This window comes from Xenopus laevis, chromosome 1L (assembly GCF_017654675.1).
Source record: "Xenopus laevis strain J_2021 chromosome 1L, Xenopus_laevis_v10.1, whole genome shotgun sequence".
Taxonomy (NCBI): Eukaryota; Metazoa; Chordata; class Amphibia; order Anura; family Pipidae; genus Xenopus; species Xenopus laevis.
In genome coordinates this window covers 192030982-192057805 of record NC_054371.1, presented here as the reverse complement: position 1 = coordinate 192057805, position 26824 = coordinate 192030982, and the positions used below count along the sequence as shown (strand labels likewise).

At 38.2% G+C, this 26824-nt stretch overlaps 3 protein-coding genes across 5 annotated transcripts in view; 2 read left to right on the top strand and 1 right to left on the bottom strand.

Annotated features, from left to right (window-relative positions):
• The window catches only part of erap1.L (endoplasmic reticulum aminopeptidase 1 L homeolog), a 45826-nt gene extending 33236 nt beyond the window's left edge, over positions 1-12590 (bottom strand). The window contains exons 1-3 of one of the 3 annotated variants that reach the window (XM_018264533.2): positions 12466-12590; positions 2505-3052; positions 423-561 (exon numbers count right to left, since the gene is read on the bottom strand). In XM_018264533.2, the coding sequence (XP_018120022.1) occupies positions 423-561; positions 2505-3022 (657 nt within the window). In that variant the 5' untranslated portion in view covers positions 3023-3052; positions 12466-12590. Of the gene's footprint in view, positions 1-422; positions 562-2504; positions 3053-5350; positions 5592-11443; positions 11590-12465 lie in introns of those variants that run through there. The other 2 variants (XM_018264529.2, XM_018264539.2) reach the window with 2 other exon arrangements.
• Positions 1-26824, top strand: part of cast.L (calpastatin L homeolog) — a gene marked incomplete at its 5' end in the record, with an annotated part of 167356 nt that overhangs the window by 63551 nt on the left and 76981 nt on the right.
• lnpep.L (leucyl/cystinyl aminopeptidase L homeolog) overlaps positions 12695-26824 on the top strand; it is a 49834-nt gene continuing 35704 nt past the window's right edge. The window contains 1 exon segment of the mRNA NM_001094960.1: positions 12695-12825. Coding sequence (NP_001088429.1) covers positions 12810-12825 — 16 coding nt within the window. The 5' untranslated portion in view covers positions 12695-12809.

The window sequence follows — 26824 nt, the reverse complement described above, 5'->3', positions numbered from 1 at the left end:
TCAAAGCCCCAGCATTGTTTGTTTAACTTATAAAGGCACTATTTCCACTTCTTTTTGGCCCAGAATTCATTCATTTCTTGTGTATTTAGTACATGAGGATTTTTTTTCCCCAAACAATACAAGCATAATCTGTGGTCAAAATTGGTAAGAACTACCTCGTAACGTGTGTTTGTGTGCACTTGTGCTTAAATATTGGAGGCATGGTCTTTGTAAGGATAGCCTATGATTAAGTGTTTATGATACAAAACATGTAAGGCTGTGGACACAATAAAACTTTCTTCACTTTGAACTATTTGCCTGGTGGAAGTTTGCCTTCATTGAGTGCCGGCTCCAAAAGGTTTTTGAGCTTGATTATGTTCAGTATATTCTGCTGGATGGCACAGACAATGAAAAAAATGAACATGCACACTGCAGGTACCTACTATAGGCATGTTAGACACAGCGTGGTGCTTTGGTTCTCTTCGGATTTGAATTGAGAAGCTAGCTTTGAAGGCGGGCTCATCAAAACACGGGAAGGCTGTTCTTGCAGCTGTAGGCTCAAATTGGGTTGATGCAAGTACTCTAAAAATTAAAAAAAAAAGTTACATGTTTGCGGAGTAATAACTATCCAGACTCTTTTATGAGCTACCACCATTGCATACCATTCCAGAACCACAGCAGAATCAATGAATGGCGCCCTGGATACCTCTCTACACACTTAAATACTCTAAGCATTGACTCCATTCTCACGCACGCTGGCACTTCCTGCATGTAGCCACTTAAAGGAGAACTAAACCCTAAAAATTAATAAAGCTAAAAATGGCATGTTTTATATATTGAACTCATTGCACCAGCCTAAATTTTCAGCTTCTTAATAGTAGCAATTATCCATGACTTCAAACTTGCCACATGGGGTCACCATCTTGGAAAGTGTCCGTGACACTCACATGCTCAGTGGGCTCTGGGCAGCTGTTGAGAAGCTAAACTTAGGGGTCATTGCAAATTATCCAGCAGAAAATGAGGTTTGTCTGGAATATAAGCTGATGCTACAGGGCTGATTATTAAATTCTGATGCTAGTTGCACTGGTTTCTGTGCTGCCATGTAATAATTATCCATATTTATTACAATCAGCCTTATACTGTGACATTTATAGTCTATATGTACTGTATATTTTGAGTCGATCCATAAGCTCAGTAAGTGACAGCAGCACAGAGCATGTGCAGTGAATCAGCAGAAAAGAAGATGGGGAGCTACTGGGGCATATTTGGAGACACTGATCTTCACTGCTAAAGGGCTTTGGTTGCCTTGGGCTGATACAGAAGCCCAAAACATAATGTACAACATTTCTAGCTACTTCTTTAGTTTTACTTTCCTTGTCCTTTAACAAGGTGAAAGATACAGTGTATAGAGACACTGGTATAAAAGTTACCTTGCTATTTTTGCAGACTTTTTCAGGGCAGAAAATAAGCACTGACTCCCACTAATTTGCCTTCGGGCCGGTCTTCTATAGCGCATTCAAATGGGATCCAGCACCACACTTTAGCAACCTCTACCAAGACTGCCATAAAGGTTAACCAGTAGTTGTTAAATTACAACTTTCAACACCCTCTGCCAACTAAACAATGTCATGGGATGCTTTGAGTTGCATTTCAAAACCAACTGGCATTTGTGTCCATGCATTGGCAGAAGGACTGTGGCAAAATACTATGCACATGTACATTTCAATATTACTGTTTGTAAACCTGACAAATTTCACAACACACAGTATATTATGAATACCTAGCCACACTGAGGACCACCCATGCAAGGCTCAAAGTCATAATCCCCAGGAATTCAATAGAAAATAATTATAGTAGTCCATCTGGATAGTTTAAAAGAAGTACAAACATTTATTTAAATGAGGCTTCATTTCATAGAAAAACTATTTAAACCCTCTGCATTTCACAGTATTACAAGCTTTTCTTCTGTTTTCCTCTAAAAATTCCCTTTTATTTCCCAAACTTGTCACTGTCTCTTTTTCTCCACCTGAGTAACATTCTCTACATCTTTACCCTTTACCTCCCCTGAAATTCATTCCCACTGGTCCTGATTTTCTCATCTCACTATACCTTTATATTGGGTGCAGAAAATGAGGAATTTGAAATGGCAGCAACTAATGTATCCAACTGAACCAATTGCTTGGATTATGAGAAATCATGTATAACATGGTAATAGTTTAGAAAGTTACAAGACCAGCTTACTGAACTGTTACTGTCAAAGAGGAAATTCAATTTACTGTTTTAAAATGCTATACAAATATAAAATATGAATTTATCTATTTATTACACATATTAAATAGAAATACATTTTTAAAAAGTAATTATAAATTGGGTAGTATTTGAAAAAAAAAAAATGTACCCCATTAATTTAGTCTACTACTCTTTTTGCATGACATACTTGCATACATATTATATACATCTTTTTTTAGAAAGCAGAACCTGGATCATTTACTTAATGGCAGTACAATATTTCAATATGAACATACCTGACCTCTCCATCTTTAGTTCTGTAGGTACTTTTATAAAAGCCACGAAAACTCTGTGAAAGGTTGGCGTTATACTCAATGTAGATTGTATAGTTTTCTCCAGGAATTAATGGATCAGCAGTAAGAAGTGCAATTTGCTCATTTACAGGATGCTCAAGAAGCAACAGGTCCTGAAGCACTGGGTTCTTTCCCATTTTTCTTTCTATACTTGTCTTTGTAATTTCCAAATTTTTACTATGAAGGACCAAAAAGCTAGTTTTCTGGGTTACTGTAACCATAACCTTGGTAAGGCCAGTAAATGTAAAAGTGGTTAGATTAGGATGGATTTGAAGGTCATAATGAAAAGGAGCCGCAAATTGAGGTAACCTTAGGTTCTCCCAAGGAAATTTTTTTGCATTTTCCGTTGCCTCGCTAGCTGCTAAGGTAGGCTGTATGCTAAAAGATGTGCAAATAAAGTACAGAACCACAACACATAATGGGAAGCCTCTTATTCTTCTTGACTTTGCAGTGTTAAGCATTTTCTTCAGTCTCCTTGGCTGTTTATAAATCTGAAAGTAAAAAAATTAGGCTTACTTGTGACCATATAGGATAAATTGCACTGCAGTTACCCATATCAACCAAGATATTTTCTTTCATCCTCTAACTTTTAATACTGTTCATAGCTAATTGCTAATTGGTTGCTATTGGCAAATTAATAATGAGAGTGTATATATGTAAGTAAACATACAGAACTATGTACAAGTGTTTCAACTTCACAACCAGTAAAAACTTCAAACAGCCTAAACAGGTAAAACCATTCTACGGTCCCTGTTTCAGCCTTTTCAGTCTGTTGATTTGACTTCTGAAAGATTTTAGGCCATCTATATCTATTATCTTTCTTATTTTTGGCATCAAGTATCATTTCGAAAAATGCCAAAGAGGTACGCATCCTTGAGCAGTAATTATGGGTGCAAGGTTTTACTAATAACGTTCACATTTTTTTTCTTTTCCCCCGAATCATACTTCTTAGCACTAAAATTGTGTTTTTTTTAACTAATTACTCTAAACCACAAAAAATGTGATATTTATTAAATGTAAAAACCACAATAAACTCTAAAACAAAATTTCTCCATCTAAAATCTGGCAAGGTCATGTAGAAGTCAATGGGAGCTATGACTTGCAAATTGTAACATCTGTCTCTGAGCTTTTAGAGGTTTTTGGAGGAGGTTCGTTTGTAAATGCCCAAAAATTCTTATGTAAAGGAGGATTTTGAGGTTTACATATTCTTATTCAGATTTGTGTTATTATACAGTATATCCAGATCGTTTAATAAATAGGTAGACATTTATGTTTTTTTAAAATGTGAGTTTAGTTGTGGTTGAAAAAACCTCAAACTGCACAAATTCAAATTTTGATAAATAGGCTTCTAGGTTTAGTAACCCCCAGCGACCAATCAGATGTTTGCTTTCAAACAGGAAGCCTGCTAATTAGTTGTTGTGGACGTCTAGAACTAGTCAAAATACTGCACCTATTATATTACCCCCATCCTCATACAAAAAACTGCTGGGTCTTTAAAGAACTTTGCAGGAATAATAAAGCCATTTTGTTTAATTTATTGAGGTAGTTACTAAAGTCTCCTTTACAACAATATCAAAGCACATGTGTCTATTCCCTGAACCATGCAAACCTGGCAAAGCCCCATGTTTATCAGCAGTTAACATTTTCTTGGCTTATTCCTATACAATATGATGGTTGTTAAATGGAACATGCATGTGATTATGAAATCATTATTGCGTGTAAAACAGGTTGTATAAGATACAGATACAATACAGTGATATACATACACTACAATGATATCCGAGACAAGGAGACACACCTCTTCTGCACAGCACCTGTCTAAAATGGCTGCGGTCACATGGAAAGATCAGGAAGTAAAACTAAATCCTAACACTGGTGAATGAGATGAATGCTAGATTGCTCTAAAGGTTAAAAAAAACTGCTGCAAAACATTTTAAAAACCAGCAAATGCATAGAAAACTAGTTTCTCAATGAATCTTAAATGTGATTAGCATCAATAAAATGAAAGTAATCTGCTATTTCCTCCTCCCATTCTGCTAGGTGTTTATAATCAGTCAGCAAACTTCTAAAAATATACAAGGAAAATGCAGCACCCTATATATAATCTACAGGCTACAATGAGTGTCACACAACTGAAAGTATAGAACAGCAATCCTTTGCTGGCCGAGAAGTGGGCGAAGTACTAAACAGCAGGGCTAAAACGAAATTAGGGGCTGAGACTAAATGCAGGGCTGCGTCTAGAACAGAGAGAAATATGATCCCTGCTAGTAAATTCATAGTGCCAAAGGGAGAATTACACAGACATTAATTAGTTGGTCCAAATAGGGATGAATTCCCGAGACCCTACTGGGCAGCAGTTGAAGTTAGAAAGGCATGGGGTGGAAAAATAATAGATATTGTCAGGCAAGATGGCTACAGTTATGCTTTGTGTATCACCTTAACCAACAGTCCTTCATCGACAAGCACAATGGTATTGGGGTGTGCTGAGAGTTGTAGTTTAACAACAACTCAAGGCCAAATTGTCAGAAGGTCCCACTTTATACAAAGGGTCCTACAAAGGATGTGTAGTAATGGGTCCTGCAGCCATTAAATACAGAGCAGGGTGCCAAAGTACAAAGCAAAAGCAGATATTTCTTTATAAACAAGTCTATATCAGCAAGTTTAAACCAAATGTCTCCTAAAAATTTGTACTATCACCTATACAAAGTATGAGTTCTGTTCCTGCAATAGCCATATGCTACAAGGGCCCTCGACAATACACAGTGTTCATAATCAGATTAAAAACTTACCAAAATAAAAGTCCACCTTCAAGTCGTTCATTACAGGATAGAAAGGCCCAGACAAGTGATGGTATTAGGCTACTATTCCATGTGCATGTGTGTTGGGGGGAGACTTGAATGAAAGAGATATATATGTATAAAGTATATCCAGTGTTGCAGTGCTCTCAGCCGAGGCAAACTGTCTGCATTTACTTTCACTTTCTCTTCAGAAGCTGGGTCAGTTCCAATAGGCAGGAGAAATAAAAGACTGCTTATAAAAGACATGTGTATATCATTCTATGAGATTTGAATACATTCCAACTACTGTATTAGAAGCAAAATCTTTTATCTCTCACACATATACCCTTGCACTGTAAACTTTCCCCTAGCACTTATGGGAAGTTTAACGACGGCTGGAGATGTAAAATGAAAGTCGTAGTCATTAAAAGCACAGTAATACTGATAATGATTTCACATGTCATGTTCATGTAGTTTCTGCTTTAAACGGCTTGTTCATCTTTCAACAGTTCAGTTGTTTTCATTAAGTTCACCAGAAATTAAGACTTTTTTTTTTTAAAAAAATTACTTTCTGTTTTCCATTTGTGACTGTTTTCCCAAAACTGCAGTTTAAAGTTTAAATTTTCACCTTCAAACATATTGCTGAAGCAGCTCCGGGGGGGGGGGGGGGGGCACTGACTGACTGTAAACTGTTCTAAATGATATATTTGTTGATATATTGATATATTTCTAATTTTTGTACTAAAATTAATACAATTGTAATTCATACAATTATAATAGATACAATACAACAGTTATAATATTCCACAGATATTGCTGAGAGATGTATCAACAAATGTAGCAAATTGTAACAGTTCAGAATCTGCACCTGGATCACTGAGCTGCAAGAGTGAAACACCAGAGACAGGAACATGAAATAGAGTCCTGCGTGGAACCAATTTGTTAAACCCGACCCGGACCCACAACCCGCATACTTATCTGCTTGGACCCGCTACCCAACCAGCAAGTACCATATCCACAACCCGATCTGCGACCCACTGACCATCAACAAATAGGTAGTGCTGTCATTGTAAACCAGAAGTGACATCATTAGAAGTGATCAGAAAAAAAGGAGTTAAACAGGAAGCGGTGTCATTGTAAACCAGAAGTGACATCATTGGAAGTAGGCGTAATCAGAGAAAAACTCGATATCGAGAAGATCCACGACCCGAACCGCAGACCTGGAGAACCACCGACCCGCGTCTATACCCGCTCAAAAAACTTCTATCTGCAACCCGCAGGGTTTCGCAGGTTTTTTGCGGGTAACCTGCGGTACCCGACCCGCTGCAGGACTCTAACATGAAACTTCAAATTTTGGAACAGTACAAAATAAAAAAAATGGAAAACAAAAAAAAGTCTTTATTTCTGGTGAACAATCTGAAAATAGCTGAACTGAAAAAAGTGTTTGGAAGATGAACAATCCCTTTAATAATAATCAGAAAAATCCTTTCTTGAAATCTTTTTCTGGTGTCCTAGCTTACCCCACAATTCATTATTATTCACAAAAAATTTACTTACACAAAATTAATGAAAACATTTTCACTCCACGGCTATATTTTCCCACTGATGGCTACAAAAAAAACGTTATGTTATGATTCTAATGGAGATTATGACAGAATCCTGACCTGGGGTACACCAAATCCACTTTTTTGAGATTAAGCCAAATCCTTCTTAAATGATTAGTCCGAATCTTAAACCGAACATATGCATTGCATATGCAAATTAGGTACTGGAAGGGTTAAAAATGTCTTCACTTGCTTGTGTGGCAAAAAAATCACGTGCCTTTAAGGATTTGCCGAATCCAAATCCTGCTGGAAAAGGTAGAATCCTGGCAGAATCCCGAATCCTGGATTTGGTGCATTCCTCATCGCACATTGCCTACGATAAGTGATGGTTTGATGGTTTTGCTACCTCATGTCTTGCAAAGAGTTTTATTAGTCAAATCCATCCAGTCAGAGGAGTAGCAAAGAGCAGGGGAATATAAGAGGTATGAAATTATGGTGAAAACATTGACTAGATAAATAGAAAAAAAAGAGAAACTGAAAAAATAAAATAATAAAAAAAGGGAAAAAACAGGTGGTTCTGGGATAAAATAATTTTATTTTTATCAGAGGAGCCATGGTTATTGGTCTCCCACTGGGCCCTGTTACTACAGTGCATCCCAGCATATGAGTACTAGATTTTAAAGGTAAGAACACACAATGGTAACTTTGCTTGAATTGCACCAGAATAGACACACACACACACCTATTCATATATTACATTATAATTATTTTATGTTAACACCAAATGGACAGTTTTACTGAGCTGATAAGCTTTCACAGAAATTTACCCAGAAATATGCATAAGACCTCAAGGATTCAACCATAATTTTGAAACATAGATCTAGGTACTGGCTCGCTTTTTCGGATAAATTCCCGTTTCCAGACACTATTGGTTTACCTGGGGGTTTCTCCGTATGTTTATGGATTTTAGGTAACAGATAAAATGTCGCGACATCCCAGAATTGCGACACTTTATCTGTTACTTTAAATCCATAAACATACGGAGAAACCCCCAGGTAGACCAATAGTGTCTGGAAACGGGAATTTATCCGAAAAAGCGAGCCAGTACCTAGATTTATGTTTCAAAACTATGGTTGAATCCTTGAGGTCTTATGCAAGAGACACAATGGATGTTCTAGTGCAAATTAATGATATACAACTAATGCAAGACAACATCTTATTAATCACATTAGATGTTGAAGCACTATATACATCAATCAGACATGAGTTAGGAATAGAGGCTGTACGATATTTTCTGTCCAAATCAGGAAAAGAATCAGAAGATCAAATTGAATTCATGTGCAAATTAAGATTTGTACTATATTTCAATTATTTCACCTTCAATGGCCAATTCTTTCTTCAAACCCAAGGGACAGCTGTGGGTACAGCATGTGCTCCAGCTTATGCCAATTTATTCCCGGGACAATGGGAAGAAACAGTTGTGTTTAGTGAAAAACTTGCCAAATATCATAAATACATCTTGAAATGGCTTCGGTACATAGATGATTTATTAATAATCTGGCAAGGAACACACACAGAATTCACTAGTTTACTAGGAGAACTAAATACCAACAACTGGAATATCAAACTAACTTCCCAGATATAAGATAGAGAAGTGTCCTTCTAAGATCTCAATATAACAATAGGAGAAAATGGCGAACTAACAACCAGTAACTACAGGAAAGAAACTGCCACTAACTCCGTTCTGAGTCACTCTAGTTTCCACCCAATAAGTGTAAAGAAAGCCCTGCCTACAGGGGAATTCCTCAGGCTACGACGGAATTGTACCACCCAGATAGAATTTAAACTACAAGCCAAGGAGTTAAAGAACAGACTAAAAGATAGAGGATATTCCAATAAACAACTTAAAAATGCTTATCATAGGGCTCTATGTACAGAGAGACAATCTCTATTAACTAAGAAAGATGGAAAATCAGAAGGTGAAAATGCCATACGGTTTATAAGCACCTATAGCATTGACAGTAAAGAAATTCGGAGTATCCTCAATAAGCACTGGAATGTTCTTTTAATGGACGAAACATTAAAATCCATACTACCTAATCAGGTACAGGTCTGTTAAAGAGGCCCCAATTTAAAAGATTTAATGTGCCACAGTCATTTCGGAAGTAAAAAAACCTCAGAAAGAGGCTCCTATCCATGTGGAGAATGCAATATGTGCGATCAAATGGTGAGAAAGGAAACATTCCAAGATAGATTCTGTAAAAATAGACAAATACGAAACTACATAAATTGTAGAACGAGAGAGTAATCTATTGTATAGAGTGCCCTTGCAATCTACGATATATTGGAATGACCACCCAGATGCTGAAACAACGTATGCAGAAACATTGCAGCACTATTAAGAATGCCGAAAATGACAAACAACCTGAAAAAATTCTGTCTACTGTGGCACAACATTTTAGGGCCAAACATCAATCAGACCCAAGAAAATTATCCTTTGTGACACTGGGAATTAGAGGCGGAAATTTGGAACAAGAACTTCTTAAAAAAGAAATTTATTGGATTTTTAATCTTAATACAGTTGCACCTTATGGTATTAATGAAAACAATCAGTTTACAGCATTTATTTGAACATCAATCAATTAAATATACATACACAATGGCATAGACAATATTATAGCACTACTATATATATAGTGCTGAAGATATCATTATGATTTCAGGATAGAAACCGCTATATCCAGTCCCTCATATTAAATATTACTACATATGCTCCAGCAATTAACGTGTTAACACGCAGAGAAGCCCTTTACATCTATGGAGGCGTGATCTGGAATAAGATATGCGCCCGTCAAAGCTGCGTAGGTATATGTCCGTCATAGATAGACGTATAATCTCGCGAGAAGATGACGTTGACGCAAAGAACATGCGGAAGTGAATGCGGCTATAAAGAAACACGTTAGGAAGCGATCGATAATTGGCTTTTGAAAAAGCGAATTGCTAAACGTACGTCAGGGCAACTGACGGTCTCCTTGATTTTAGTTTAAAATCACCGGATGGTGGGGTGGGATTGAGACTATCGGAAAACTTTTATCATTTATATTCTCAGACTCTTTTACTTATTACTCTTCTATTCCAAGGACTGTGGGGTTTGCGGTTTTGTAGGTTAAGTTAGCCTCTCCAATACAGATAGGAAGGTACAATTGAGACCGCAGCCCTACAGTTCCTGCCGTTCTACATCTTTGTGGTGCTTCTAGGGAGCTATAATCTTGGGAGCAACTCCACCCTCTATACAATTTTCACCTTTCCTCAACTTTTATTTAAAAGGTTGATAACCAAGGGTTCTTAATTGTGATCATATTAATTAACTTTTAGATTTTAGTTAATTTATGCACAAGTCACTTTGAAATAGTATACTTTAGATTAAATGAATTGGTGAATTAATTGATTGCACACGGCACTTTATAAATTAGAACACATCCGATTAATTTAAAAATCAAAAGCACAATCGATTGCACAGGTCACTTTATACAGTGCACTTAATGAATTGTAACAACAACCTATTCATTGGTTAAGTTGACTGACAAAAACTTTGAGAGTGAATGTAATTAACTTATGAATTAATTGGAATTTTTATATAATATTGGCACCCTAAATGAATTCAATTGATTGAATCAGGAGTAATTAACTCCTAATTTTATCTTCAGTTGTTGTTGGCGTTGTGGGTTAAAACTGAATAAAATAACAACGATACTAATTGAGAAGTTTCTTTTCATTTAAAAACGTTTTATTGTGGGTTCTTTGAAGGTGAATGTTGCACTTGGCATGTTATATTCAGCAGAGAGAAGTTCAATTTACCTTATCTTAACAATAAGCAACATTGTAATTTTATAGCCTGGTGTTATCATCTTATCTTAAAGACTGCAAACAAAGTATCAAGTCAAGTAATTTAAACAGATAAACCATACAACAAATGGAAACTGAATAACCTATTATCATTGTGATAAATATTAAGGGAAGTGTGTGATACATAGAGGTCTGGTGAATCGATACAGTCACAAAACAAGGTACCTTTTCTTTCCTTTTTTTCTTTACGATTGATTAACATTCCTTGTGTGGCTGTAAAGTCTGAGCATTTATTTAATTTATCCTAAGAGTTAATCTTTTACTTTCAAATAAAAGACTTAATACAGTAGAGCTGCACATCCCTAAGAAGCCCAAATCAACTTGATTGATTAGTAAAATCTGGCTATCCCATGGGTGTAAAACTACACACATTTTGAACATCTGTCCCACAGGCTAAGCTTACAGTTTTGCACAAGAATCAGACTGTGTTGCCAGAACTATGAGGTGCATGTGTATCAGGAAAAAAAATCAATATGCTTTTATAAGGCCTTATTTTGTATTCTGCTGATTAGCAAAAGACAATATGCAACTGGCTGCGTCTAAAGAGAATAATATGGAGTTATTAGCTGTCACATAGGATGAAAGGAGGAGGATGATAACAAGGTATTAACTCGGCTCACAGATAATTCAGTAATCTCTTTGCAGATAAGCTTACCTGCAGAATAATCAGAGAGGGTACCGGTTGCATGACACAAACTGAATTTTTAATTGAGAAAAGAGTGAATTTTTGCAGCACATTGTATATAGTTTATTATAAACATGTGTGTGTGTGTGTGTGTGTGTGTATGAGAGAGCATGTGTGTGAATGTGTATGAGAGAGCATATGTGTGAGAGTGTGTGTATGCAGGGCCGGATTTACATAGTGGGCACCCCTAGGCCCGCTACCATTTGTCACCCCTGTAGCCTCCAGGGGGATAGGAGCAATGGGGATTTAGAGCACGGGAAATTAAAAAAAAAATTGTCTCTCCAGCGCATCCCCAGTGTTTTTTAACAAATGTGGGTGTGGTTGGCAGCATGCCGCCCCCCCCTAAAATCCTGCCGCCCAAGGCCCGGGCCTTGGTGACCTTTCCACAAATCCGGGCCTGTGTGTATGAGAGAGAGTGGGTGTGTGTATGAGAGAGTGAGTGTGTATGAGAGTGTGTGTGTGTGTATGAGAGAGAATGTGTGTGTGAGAGAGAGTGTGGGGTTAGATGTGACTGCGCACCGCCCCATTACCCCACAACTGTGAAGGCCTTTGATAAACTATACACACTTTGCAGTGAACCAATACTTTTCACCATGTTGTACATATATTCCCCTATAGGGCCCATGTTATTATACTCTCCCCATTACAAACAATTCCCTGCAACACAGCACAGCCTCATATCCTCTCCCTCCACAGTCACAGTCACAGGTGTTGACTTGAAGTCCATTATCTTATGGCAACTGAAAAACAATGGCAATACAAGGAAAAGGCCAGTGGGATTACCCAGAAGCCTCAGATTTTTCTGTAAATGCATTTCAAATACATCACTTTAGACTGACATTAGCCATTAAGCACACTTTCCCAAATTCTTCGTTTTATTGTTTATGGATAGTCACAAATAAAAAGATGAGAATTCCCCTTTAAGTTAACTGTTTTGTTTACCCTAAGAGAGCGCTGGCACAATACAACAGCAGCATCAGTCCAAAACTTACCCGGTGCAGCAGGGGGAGGGGCGGGGCCTGGTCACTGGTTCTAGACTACAGAAGCGAATGGGGGCGGGGTTTGCAGCATTGTGCTTGGGACGTGAGAGCCGCCTGTCAGTGCTTGTGGGTGGGAGACATTATGGGGGAGGGAAGAGGAAGTGCACGAAGACAGTTGCCCCTCCTCCCGGTTCCCTAATCTGTGGTCTGTCCCTGGCACGGATAACGCTAGCGCACCATGGTTTCCAATTAACTGCCGCAGTGTATTTCCTCCTAATCGTATCCGTTACACTCTTTACTTCTTGGACTGTGAGATACACTGAGCCCCTGCGTGAGCGGACGTGCAAGTCCAGAACATGGAGACGTCAAACGGTATGTGTGTGTATCCCGACCTCCCCCAGTCCCGAGCAGTCACGTGCTTCTGTGAGAGCAGCCCCAGTAGAGTGGCAGTCAGTCCAGCTATAGGCATAGGTGCTGCTGTCATATCACAGCTCTTCCTGCTATTTACCAACAGCAACATTCACATAAAGACTTTCTTCCAAGTGACTGCCTGCACCCAAATAGATATTTATATAGAGAGAGAGTGTGTCCTACAGGCGATGGAATCTTGCACACGATTAACACAATTCAGGATTGGTCTTTATTAGACTTGCCATGGATGGGGCACCCTAGTAGGGTTACCACCTTTGCTGATGGCTAAACCCGAACATGGGGAGCAGGGCAGATAACATTGGGGGTGAGGCAGTGATGTAGGAATAGGCATGATGACATCAGAGGTGAACACTGATGTTGGTGGAGTTATGACATCAGGCTAAGGTTATTGCATCACTTAGATGCAACTGGCTGGATTTCTATCCAGTGTTTTAGTGTTGATGCCCAGTTCAAAACCACATAGATGGCAACCCTATATTCTGCTTGATGATTACCGGTAAACCCAATCCTTTAATTACAGGTATGAGATCTATTATACCAGGCATGTCCAAAGACAGGCCGGGGGCCAAATGCGGCCCGTTTTGAAATTTACACCGGCCCTCAGCCTCCATCATGAAATTAATAATAATGCGGCCCGCCAGCATGGTGCAGTCAGGAATCGCCTAGCCGTAGCAGTAATATTTGGGCACATTAGTGAAATGATCTACCACTTGGTCTATACTGCTGCCTGTGTGCTGAAGGTGTTAGCAATAGACACGTACTGATACGTAGTGACGCACTGCTTCATATACTTCTTTTATGGCTGAAGGTGTCAATAGACATACTGATGTGACAGTACAGTAAAGTAGAGACATATGTGAGAGCGGCGCATCACCTCGTGCCAGTACGTGTCTATTGCCAACACCTTCAGCACACAGGCAGCAGTATAGACCAAGTGGCAGATCATTTCACTAATGTGGCCAAATATTACTGCTACGGCTAGGCGATTCCTGACTGCACCATGCTGGCGGGCCGCATTATTATTAATTTCATGATGGAGGCTGAGGGCCGGTGTAAATTTCAAAACGGGCCGCATTTGGCCCCTGGGCCTGTCTTTGGACATGCCTGGTATAATAGATCTCATACCGTACCTGTAATGTGCCCAAATATTACGGCTATGCGATTCCTTGTTTAAATGAGTTAAAATGATGGTAATGGTTCAAAGAATGTCAGGTTCCATGGTATTTTAAAAATTCTCTTTTATATAGTGTATAGCAAACAAATATACATCAGACAAACTGGTATATTATGCACAGCAGTATTAGCACAGATATATACATACCACCAAGTTACAAGGCAAAAAGGGACAAACCACAGGGAGCAGATACACTTGCCAATAATGAGAACACCCCAATGTTTTGGCACTATAGTCTTTGTCAAGGGGAATTCTGATGTGTCACCAAGCTATCTAAGGTATAAATACCCCATTCAATTAGACTTAAAATCTCAGTTTTTGCGCACTTCCGCATTCGTGACGTCACGTGTGCCAGCGTTATTACGCTGGGTAAATATATTGTACAGATATAGATATACAGGGTAATCTATTATACAGAAATCAGTTATCCAGAAAGCTCTGAAATGCAGCAATGCTAAATTAGAAAAAAAATCTTATTTTTGATTGATTTGCTTTTTTTTTGTATCTGTAATAATAAGAAAGGTCAGTATGTTCGTATTAAAATGCTTTTCATGTACAGTATTGGCCAGATTATTTTTCGGGTTTCATAAGGCTGAAAACCGAACAGAAAGTTCAGACCCGAACAGGCCTTACAAAAACCGAACTGTTCAGGTCAAACCCGAACAGGTGGCAACCCTATACCCTAGTCTATTCCCCTTTACGGAAGGTCTACTGGGGCACCCAAGCCCATCACCTGTGGGGGGTATATTTGGCAGCTGTGTTTATGCCTGCTGCCATGTCTGCTGCCTGGGAACTATATGAGTCACTACTCTGTGTTGATAAACAACCTCAGAAAACGTCATTGTTGCAAGGGCTGGTCATTTCTAGGCATTTGCACATTGTGGGATTTGTAGCTTAGCTCTCTAACTCCCTGGCATGTGGGCATAACTTCATTGCAGTTGCTGTGCTTTCCAAACAGAAGAAGGGGGCAAACTAAACTGAAGTGACTGCATAGAAAAAAAGACTGAACAATGCACTCTTAATAGCCAATGATATTAATGAATATATTGCCTGCAGTGCCCCCTCCTTGTTTGCTTAGTACTTTGTTTCTAGTGTCCTGGACCAGGAACCTCTTGCCACAGACAAACAAGGCTACAGCACAGAGACAGCTGAAGGTCACACACAGCACCCTGCTAGGGGAGATAACATGGGCTGATAGAGCTCATTGCTAGCACCTTCTTGTGCTATGCTTAGGGTCCCTTCATTTTTAGAGTGTTATGAAAACTACCAGTGCCACTTGCAAATCTTGGGACGTCACTTTGCCTGGAAGTACCTATATTTTTTTAGGTATTTACTAAGTAAATAGGGCAATTTGCATCTAGCAGAGGCACCAAAGCTGCTACATTTTATATGTGGCAGAGCTGCTGTTGTTCTTTACTGATAAGGCCTGTAATGTGTTTGCAGTCATGTAATTTCCTTGTCAGGAATAACTGGTGACTAGCCATGGATGAAGTTCAGCTACTTATTTAAAGCGAAATGAACCAATTTTGGCAAATTCAGTACATAGCAGTGTTAATAGCTTTGTAAGTCTAAAAATTATGTATACAAGAATAATGCACTTAAACACTTTTTGAGCGGTTAATCTGCAAGTGCCCTATTCTTGTATTCTTACATAATTTTTGGTATTTCTGCACCCACGGCAGAGGTTTACACAAGAATAGTGGCAAGAAGAATCTCTGTAACACAAAGTTTTTGGATCATCAGCCATAGTTAATTTTTTAGCTTTTTACGTTTAGTTGAAGTGATGCCTTTTCTTTCACTTTGTATGTTTGGTATTGTTGGCTTGACATTAAACACAGGAGCAAAGCCTTGAGCAATTTACGTGTGCTGGAGTTGCATTCATTGAAGTGGTGAGGGGCCGTCCTCCTATACCCCAGGCACCCTACATAGTTAATTGAGAGGCCGGGTATACGTGTGGAATCTTTTGCCTAAATATTGCATCTCCCACTCATAAAATAATTCTTCTAGACTACACCTTTGAGTTGGGACTGGTTGCAAAATATAGGAATATGTATAAAGCTGTTTTCTTCTATGTAACGAACATACAGCAGTCATGATACCCTTCTGTGTTTATATATATATATATATATATATATATATATATATATATATATATATATATATATATAACATTTTTTTGTATATAGGATTTTATTTCTAGTACTGTATAATGTTTGGAGGATAAAATTCAGCAAACAGGAGCTGAGCATTTCCCTGAAGAGCTTACTTATAAAATGGGTTTGTGGTGAGCTACAGACACAAATAAGTTCTCTATGCATGTGTTTGCGTGCGTGACACAAAAGAAGAAGTGTTCTATGCAGAGTCAGAAAGATTTAACTGAAACTAGAAGCACAGTTTTTACCATTTTATTTAACCATAAAGCTTATTCTGTTAAGCAATATATTAGTTTAGTATCTTGTAGGTAATCTCTTTAATCACTGTGCTGTTTTGCAAGCAATGTGGGGTTAGTTATTACTGAACTGTACAGTTCTTGGGTCCCGAGGCAAACCCCCCCCCCCAAGTTTCTTAATGGGCCCTGATTAAATGCAACTGACTTAGTATAATTGTTTATGAAGCCATCCCCGTATACTGCAAACAAGGGGCTGGAGCATATGACCCACTGATTGGAAGTTTAATCTCCTGCCAATCAGTGAGGTGTTTGCTTCAGCCCCTTATTTGCTCTTAAGGAAGTGGTCAAGGGAATGGATTGGAGACAACAAATCAGAAAGTGTTAAACTGGCCATACACATTCAGATTTTATTCATTATACGGTGAACGTTCAGATGTCAATCGTACATTGTAACTATACGATCTACAACTAACATTCAGATTTAAACTATAAGAACAAAGTAGGAAAAATAACAAGTCAGATGATGTTCTAGCCATTTATGCGACAGACAACAGTCATGCAAAAGTTAGGTATCATTGACAGTTACCCATGAATATTAACAGACAGACAATTGCCATGGTATGAAAATCTTTGGGACTTTTTTTGGAGCCCACACGCGGTCCGAAGACATTGGGATTGTACGATTATATTGTAAGAAAAGAGAAATGGCAACAGAGAGCACTAGAGATGGGAAGACTTTAAGTGATTTTGTAAAACTAGGAGAGGAAACTAGTACTTTATTAATGTATGTTAATATTTGATCACAAACAAAAATATAGTTCACTTGTAATTAATGTTCACTCACTTGTATTACCCAATGAACAGGCTGTGTAGAGGTATATAAACCAGAATAGGGATACTAAAAACAAGAGAAAGCAGTAAAACCCCACACTGCCTTACTAAAATTAATTGAGATCTAATTATATAAGTGCTTAGTGCTATTATAAACATATGCTTAGTTCTCAATCAATTTAGCACCAACATACAATTAATGGTATTTCAATCGATTGTGTTAATACAAATAATTATGATTAAAGTGCTTAAGTGCTATAAATTAGGTGCTGTGACCTTCAACAAAATGTATCTACACAATTGAATCATCTAATCTAAGGGCTTAGAAAAACGCAGCTAGTTTCTTCGGGACAACTCCACCTCTATACTATTTTCTTATTTCTAACTTTTATTCATGAATTGCTGACGCTTTAATTTTAATTGGTTGATACCATTAACTCACTTTAAAATTATAACTACAGCACTAGCACCTTATTTAATTCATATAAGAACCATGAACTTTTAGATTATTCAATTGTGTGTAGATACATTTTGTTGAAGGTCACAGCACCTAATTTATAGCACTTAAGCACTTTAATCATAATTATTTGTATTAACACAATCGATTGAAATACCATTAATTGTATGTTGGTGCTAAATTGATTGAGAACTAAGCATATGTTTATAATAGCACTAAGCACTTATATAATTAGATCTCAATTAATTTTAGTATGGCAGTGTGGGGTTTTACTGCTTTCTCTTGTTTTTAGTAATGTATGTTAATAATAATAATAATAATACCAACATATTCTGGAGTACTGTTCAATAGAAGGGTGTATATAAAAAAAAAATAAGAAAACCTTATTGATACAGAAGATAAAAAGCAAAAGTAGAAGAAAACTGGCAAAGAAAAATTAGATGTATAAAATTATTAGAAAGAGAAATAATTGGGTGAGTGTAGAACCTGTTTATATATTGATTGCAATTGTCCCATTAGTATTGCTTGCCGTACCTGGTTAAAATTCTGACTGTATTTAAAAATAACAATCCTTTTTGCCTTTTGATTTATTGATTAACTTATCTGCTTTATATTTGAACACATCCATAAATTGACCATAACTTGGCCTTAAATACAACCAAACAAAATTGCACTAAACTGTTAGTTTTGGTATACGCTTTCAAAACTGTGTGTTGTAAAGGGTAACTATAAAGCAACCGCATATTTGATTGGTTGTATTAATGCTTTGAATGGCTGCTGTACCATTAAAGCACTTGTCAGGTGATTGCAGTATTAGTCTATGATACATATCAGGCTTTAATGCCACTTTTTTTGGTTACTTGAAAGTGTCGGCTATTACCGTAAAACACTTCAAGCAGCATCATTTAGGTATACATAGGTGTTATGTATCGCACAAAATGTGTCAGGCGTCTCTGCGAGTGCCAGCCTGTTCTAAACATTACATAATTTCAGGAACAAACTAGTAAACAATTAAATGTTGGCTTGCGCCTTACAAATGATTCCTGACACTGACATGAACTACTAGATCAACACAAACCATGGTTATGGGGAATTTATTTTTGCATTGATTTGGTTGCTTTTAGTCCCTTGTCTATATGCAATGTCAAATCAGGTTTATTGCTCAAGGTCCAGTAATACAATGTTTACTAAAATCATTGTCACCTGTTTGACCAATGTACATTATCAAAGATTCACTAAAAAAAACCAACTGGATCTGGCACTGAATGGGGGGGAGACACCAGACCACATGACAGGACTTGAGCTTTAAAATGTTTTTATTCTGTTACATGTACAGAATTGATCTTTCTTCATATGTATTTGCAGTTTTGATGGTCTTTTATGGAACAAGAAAATTATACAGTTGATGTTAATTGACTTTATGAATATGTAAAAAAAAATACACCACCATATTTGTATTCTTCCTGCAACTTATGGGTGAACTTATTGATTCTGATTGCTTCTGTATGGTAGATTGTGTTCTAACAGAAAATAGCGTACTTGTAGCTAAACACGGCTAGCACCAAGGACTGATCTTCTTTCTTCAAAATCCCTGGGCTGACGCTTGCACAGTAGAGTAAAAAAGAAACAACTGTTTGTATTAAAGGCTCAGGCTGGTTCCGTTTTCTACTGAAGTAAGTGAATTACTGGGGGGGTGCCTAACTTTTGGCAACCCCCCCCCCTCAGTGATTGTTGACTTTCTTTCTCCTCTTAAAGGGATACTGTCATGGGAAAAACATTTTTTTTCCAAAATGAATCAGTTAATAGTGCTGCTCCAGCAGACATCTGCACTGAAATCCATTTCTCACAAGAGCAAACAGATTTTTTTTATATTCAATTTTGCAATCTGACATGGGGCTAGACATTTTGTCAATTTCCCAGCTGCCCCTGGTCATGTGACTTGTGCCTGCACTTTAGGAAAGAAATGCTTTCTGGCAGGCTGCTGTTTTTCCTTCTCAATGTAACTGAATGTGTCTCAGTGGGACATGGGTTTTTACTATTGAGTGCTGTTCTTAGATCTACCAGGCAGCTGTCATCTTGTGTTAGGGAGCTGTTATCTGGTTACCTTCTTATTGTTCTTTTGTTTGGCTGCTGGGGGGGGGGAGGGAGGGGGGTGATATCACTCCAACTTGCAGTACAGCAGTAAAGAGTGATTGAAGTTTATCAGAGCACAAGTCACATGACTTGGGGCAGCTGGGAAATTGACAATATGTCTAGCCCCATGTCAGATTTCAAAATTGAATATAAAAAAAATCTGTTTGCTCTTGTGAGAAATGGATTTCAGTGCAGAATTCTGCTAGAGCAGAACATTTTTCCCCCCATGACAGTATCCCTTTAAGTATCACACAAGAGATCATATGATCGTTAGCCATTTCAATAAGTTTAACACCTAGCAAATCAATTTAGATAATCCAGCTATCCTAGAGATGACATGGATAGCCATGTTTAATTGTTTGCCTAGTGATAGCTTTTTTTAATGTTGTTATTTGCATATAGTAGACCAGTTATTTATTATACTTGTTTGGGGTGTAATAAGAAAATGCTGGTTATCCAAAGAGGTCACTGAAGTTCTTGAGCTGTCTGGAGGCCATAAACATTTATTGGAGGGACACATCTCCAGTTTGAGAACCCTTATACAAATTTTCTTGCAGTAATCAAATTGTATTAAAAATAATACACCACCACTACTTGTTTCAAGTACAAAATATAAATGCTAAATATGTCCCTATGTGATCCAGCTGAAAAGCCTTATTGATTGGGATTGACCCACAGGCTAAACTGAGCATGCTTGCTGCAACCCACTTTCATGTGCAACAGGCAATGGCCCAGTATCAGCCGTGATATCGTTCTGTTTCACCTCCAGACACTACTGCATTAAAGTAGCCTGAACTCAACCATGGTGTGACTACCTCTCCCCTGTGTAAATTCTTTCACATAGGGATGCATGAGGTAACCTAATCACTTGTGTGGCCCTGACCTAAAGTCAGATAGGTGTTTTACGAAAGCCATATAATAATGGGTAGCATAGTGCTTAGCATTGCTGCCTTGTTCTGGGGTCCTGGGTTTGAGTCAAACCAGAGCAACAGTGTTCTCTCCAGTTTGTTTTTGTAAGCTGTGCACAGCTTTACCTCACCTCACAGCATTCTCCTTCTTTGCTCTCCAATAGAATACTTTTTTATAGGTCGGGTTGTATTTGTAGAAGTGCACAATCCTGTTAAAAGTGTTCTATTAGGGCAGGTGAGGTTTTAACATAGTTTTAAATTTGTATAATGTTCCCCATAGGCCCCTTTTGTTTGTCTCAGGGAAGAACACTTAAGCACTATTCCACTATCTGCAAGGCCTGTGTATATTTTTGGGTGTGGAAGGAAACCCACACAAGCACAGTGAGAATATACAGGCAGGTTTATTGGCTGCTTATAAAATTGACTACAGTATGAGTGTGTATATAAGGACCATCAATGCACCAGGTACTAATATGATCCCTTTACCCCATCTACACCAGGAGCCACAAGAAGAACGTGGTGAATGAGTAAAGTAGTGAATGATGCAAACCAGTTTTGATAAATGTTGTGTGAGAGATGCAGATATATAATGTCAAGTGTCTTGCGGTTGCCCATGTTAATATTATTTTTAGAAAAGTTTGTAACCCTAGGTTCTGGAAGTACCCAACAATATGTGTATCTGACACCTTCGGGTGTTTTGCTGGAAGACTTCCACTTTGGTTGTATTTGGATTCAAGGATATAATGTGATTTGGGTGGGTCAGTTGAATACTGCTGCACTACGTGTGTTGTTATTGCTTTCTCTCATAGCCGTAGGCACTGAAGTGTCAGCTAGGCTTGAAGCAGAAGATAGTTATGCCAATAAGCTGCCAGGAATTTAACATTTCAACATATTCACAGTTAAAGGTTAAGATAAGCAAAAGGTTTTTTAACTGGAAAACCCACTTGTAAATACAGGTTTTGAAAACTTACAGTGGGTAAATATTAAAGGACAAAGACCTCAGATCATAATTTTCTATAAAAGTCCTTTCATTCCCTTTCCAAAATGTTGATTTTTTTTCACTCCAAACAACTTTCTTTCAATTAGTACTGGTCGTTCAAAGTTTCAGTTCACTGATTTGGATGCAGCTGCAATCTTAGAACCAACCAGTGCGCTCTTGTTCTCACTCCTGCTTTGTGCCTTCTGCACATGCATGTCTAGCGCAGCCTGCTATACACAAGAGGAGAACTGTTGCCAAAATGTGCCACCTTGAATCCGTTTGGACCAGCAATGAGCAAGAATGTCATTGATGATGCAGAAGATTGGACACGACCACCTGTGCCATCAGTACTATGGACATCTTAAAGGTTAAAGTTAAAGGAAACCCTCAAATCTAAAACATGGGAAAACAATAGTCCTCTAAAGCCCTCACTATAAGCTATATCCATTTTCCACTATATTCCTCATAATATTTCTTTAAAGCTAGTGCTCCCAAATTGCTTCTACTGATGTCATTGTACACATCACCGTGTCCCATCTAAACTTGAGTGCTGGAGCTAGAAGGAGATCCAGGAACTTCTGTAGGTTTTTAGACCTTAGATGTGCGCATGCGATAACCTCTTGGTCTTGCTCCGGGAGTGCTCAGTGGGCAAATGTGACTTCAGCCAAGCCTTGCCAGTTTGGATAGAGACCCTGCTTAAAGGAGAACTAAACCCAAAAAATGAATATGGCTAAAAATGCCATATTTTATATTCTGAGGCACCAGCCTAAAGTTTCAGCTTCTCAATAGCAGTAATGATTCAGGACTTCAGACTTGTCACAGGGGGTCGCCATCTTGGAAAATGTCTGGGACACTCACATGCTCAGTGGGCTCTAAGCTGCTGTTGAAAGGCTAAGCTTAGGGGTCGTCACAAATTATCCAGCAGAAAATGAAGTTTGTATGTAATATAAGTTGATGATCTCTGAGGCAGCACACAGACCATCACAAAATGGTGGTTCAAGGCAAGAGATGTAAAAGGACAATATTTACTTATATATACCAGTTTGTTAAGATTCTTTAATATGTCACTTAATATGATATATGTCACTTAATATGATATAAACTATCTGTTGCTGAAATATTCATTTTGGGGGTAAAGTTTTCCTTTAACATATATTGATAAAACGCTAAAATATTCCAAAGTGTTTTACAATAAATGGCTGTAAAATAAACATGCAAGAAAACTTATGGCACTGGAGATTTAGCACAGGCAACAAAGTACAAAGTGCAATCACTGTAAAACAGTGCTGTCCAACTTCTGTGGTCCAGAGGGCCAAACTTTTTCCGGCCTACATTGGAGGGCCAATAATGGAAGCCAGTGTTGACCACTCCCTGTTTTTTTAAACCACATCCACTTTATACCACACCCATGTTACCTCAAGATCATGTTCACATTAATTGTGGTAGCACACCAAAAAACCAAATGGTTGGTGTTCACTGCAGGGATATTACTCATATGTGAAAAAAGTTGTCATATTAAGACATACCCTTAAATCCATATACCTCCTCTTATCCTTGGATAACACAGCACCCCCAGCACATGATTAAACACCTTAGGGGCCCCTAACAATAATTTTTTTTTCAAACGTCCAGAACAAATAACAGACTTATGTTCCAAAAGCAGAGCAGGGCACACACAGGCAGATCAGGGCACACACAGGCAGAGTATGTCACACACAGGCAGAGCAGGGCACACGCAGGCAGAGCATACACAGGGAGCATATGGAAGGCAGAACAGAGCAAGAGACAGGGAAAACCATCAGGACCACTCTAAGATGTACTACGTACAGTGACACAGTGCTGGTGCTCCATTAGCATTTTGTATAAAGTGTGAACAATGTGGGCAGTTTCAGTCTGGGTCTCAGGTGTGAACAGTACAGGGCTTTAGAATGTGAATAATAATGGTGTCACAAGTATGAACAATGCAAGGGAATCACAGGTGTGAACAATACAGGGGATTAGTCTGAATTTGAGGTTTAAACAATGCAGGGGCCAGTTAATAATCTCTGTAGTGATTTTAAAGTTTACACATGGTAAACAAACACAGCAGGTAGGTGGGGCCACAGAAGGGGAGTTCGCGGGCCGCCAGTTGTACAGCCCTGCTGTAAGATATTATTGAAACCTTGAAACATTTGACATTTTTAATGCTCTCTGAGCTTTTGGTCATTTATAGAAGTTTGCCACATTTTGTGTGTATGTGTAAAAGTAAGTACACTCTGGCAATACTTTCTCCACGTACAGATATTTTGTCAACAATACTTCACCACCATCAACTTTATCAAATATTGATATGTCCAAAAATGTGAATTTTTTTTTTTTACATGTGGTGAACTTTTTCATATACATACACGGTTAATAAATAAATAAATAAATAATTTATATATATATAAAATTTATTTATTTATTTAGTAACCGTGTATGTATATGAATATCAATGCATCCACCAAATATTTTTCTGCATACTATAGCTAATTTGAACCCTAATATTAAATATTCAAGTATAAGCAAAATCCCCAAAAATGTAATGGTAATGTGTCCGTTGCATTTCTTTAAAAGTCCAGAAGCAATTGTGTGGTGAGTGGTTTTGGCATATGCTAAAATTGACCCTACTGTGTAAGTGTGATTGGGACTTTATGCTGTAAACTCCACTAGGGCAGGGACTGATGTGAATGTTGCAGAAATGTGTCAGCACTGTATAAATAACAGATAAAAGTACAGACTATTGTGCAGCCTACTTGACTTTATATGGCAAGGGAAGTGGCAAATTTGAAACCTTTCTAACAGAGAAATAGAGATTTTCTTAATCTGCTTGATTGAGGAAATTGTGGGTGAGGAAGAGCAAAGCATGAAATTGTGTCTTGGAAGAACACTGCTTTTCTTAGTATGTGGTGCAGTTGCTGCCCTCACCACAACCAGTGGTGAAGGCTGTGTGGTACAGTGTATATAACTAATGAAGTGGATGATCATAGAGACTTTACTTCTGCCTTGATTTATCAGTAACGTGTTTTAGGGTGGTTGCTCTGTCTTTATTGGCTATTTACTGGCCGCTAATTATTATGTCTTCGCTGAGGTTGTGCAGTTTGGTTGGCCAGCACATACAGGAAGTATCCAGGAAGTGCTGGGGTTTCGGACTACAATCGGCAGCTCCGAGAAGGAAAACTGCACCCGCACCTCTTAACCTCTTTATAGAAGGGTACTTTCTCCTCAGAACAGGCAGGCTGAGTAAAAGTTTAATAAAAGATCATAGTTTATTGAGTTAAAAATACACGATTTTGTACTTTAGGATATTTGTAGTATGGATTTGCTAACAGACCGGTTTGCTGAAGAGATAAGGTAAATTTATGTGCAGAATGTCTTATATATAGACATATATGAAACATGCACAGCAACTCACTTAAAACATTTATTTGTGCAATTAATCCATATCCATATAAATCAAAGTGATTAAACTGCAAACATATTACACCACAGAGCAGTTTCACCCCCTAGTCTGCCTACCTCATGTCAGCCACTTCCTCCTGGAGCGTTTCGTGCCAATGTGCGCTTCATCAGAGGAGGATGTCTAATATATAGTCCTTCCCTGCTAAAATAACTTGAAAAAGTACCCAAGCCTTTATATTGCCAGTGTTGCAGAATGTTTGCACCGGATTTAAACCCAAACACATTTGTTTTCTATGTTTCTGCAATATTAGCAGTTTACCAGGCAATATCTGCAATTCTAGGGTTAACTCACTCTGCAGAGTGTGCATATAAAGCTAGGGTTGCTCACACTCTGACATTCAAAGGGAACTGTTGAGCTGAAAGCCAGTCTTAAAACTGGATGTAATTGCTACTACCTTAGAAACCACAAAAAGTTATTGTTAAATTCACAAGTGGGACAACTCTAACTGACAACTTTAAAAGGATTCTGTCTTGATTTTTATGGTGTAGTTTGTGTAGTTTTTATTTCTAAATTACACAGTTACACTACAAATAATTCACTCTACCAAATAACATGTCATTCCTGAACCAAGTGTATTTTTTTTCTCACGTCATTTTGCCTGGTCATGTTCTTTCAGAAAGAGCCATCTCTTCATGATGGAACTGCTTTCAGACAGGCTATTGTTTCTCCTACTCAATGTAACTGAATGAGTCGCAGGGGGACTTTTTACTATTGAGTGCTACTGTCATATCTACCAGGGAGCTGCTATCTGGCTACCTTCCAATTGTTCTATTGTTAGTCACTCCAACTTGCAGTAAAGTGTGAATGAAATTTATCAGAGCACAAGTCACATGACTGAAGGCACCTGGGAAACTAACATGTCTAGCCCCATGTCAGATTTCAAAATGAAATATAAAACAAATCTGTTCACTCTTTTGAAATCAGATTTTAGTGCAGAATTCTGCTGGACCACCACTGTTAACTGATGCGTTCTGAAAAAAAAAACATGTTTTCCAGTGACAGTATCGCTTTAAGGCATTTGTTGGCTACGGCTTCTGTTTAAAGCTGCGTGTATGTATTTAAGCAAAGGAAGAATGGTAAAGTGATATCCTACTTGAAAGTGCAGTGTCATATGAATGTCAGCTTTCTAAATTTATGGCATCCAGCTTAGTCTATATAACATCTATTATTACAGTTTAACCCAAGTCTGGAATGGCGGTCAAAACAGGCCCTGGCATTTACAGTACACTGAGGCCCAAATAGCCCCTACCAGCCCACTAAATAGTGGCTGTCCTATGGCATCTTGCCATAGCCCCTCTGGGATTTGCTGGAATCTACAGATTGCCAGTCTGGGCCTGGTTTACCCAAATAAGGTTTCAGTGCACCACTAGTCTAGTCTTCTGCATACCTGTCACTTATAGATACGGTATGTTTTCCAGTTTTTTCCTGATTGTATATTTCCTACATTGCTATTTCATGTACTAAATCCACTGTCCAGCATTCGGCCTTTTGCTAGTAGAGGGTAAGCGTTATGTACGGCTCATTCTGACAGTCAGCGGGTGGTGTGCAATGTGGCAGTCACAGACTGTCAGATCATTTATTTTTATT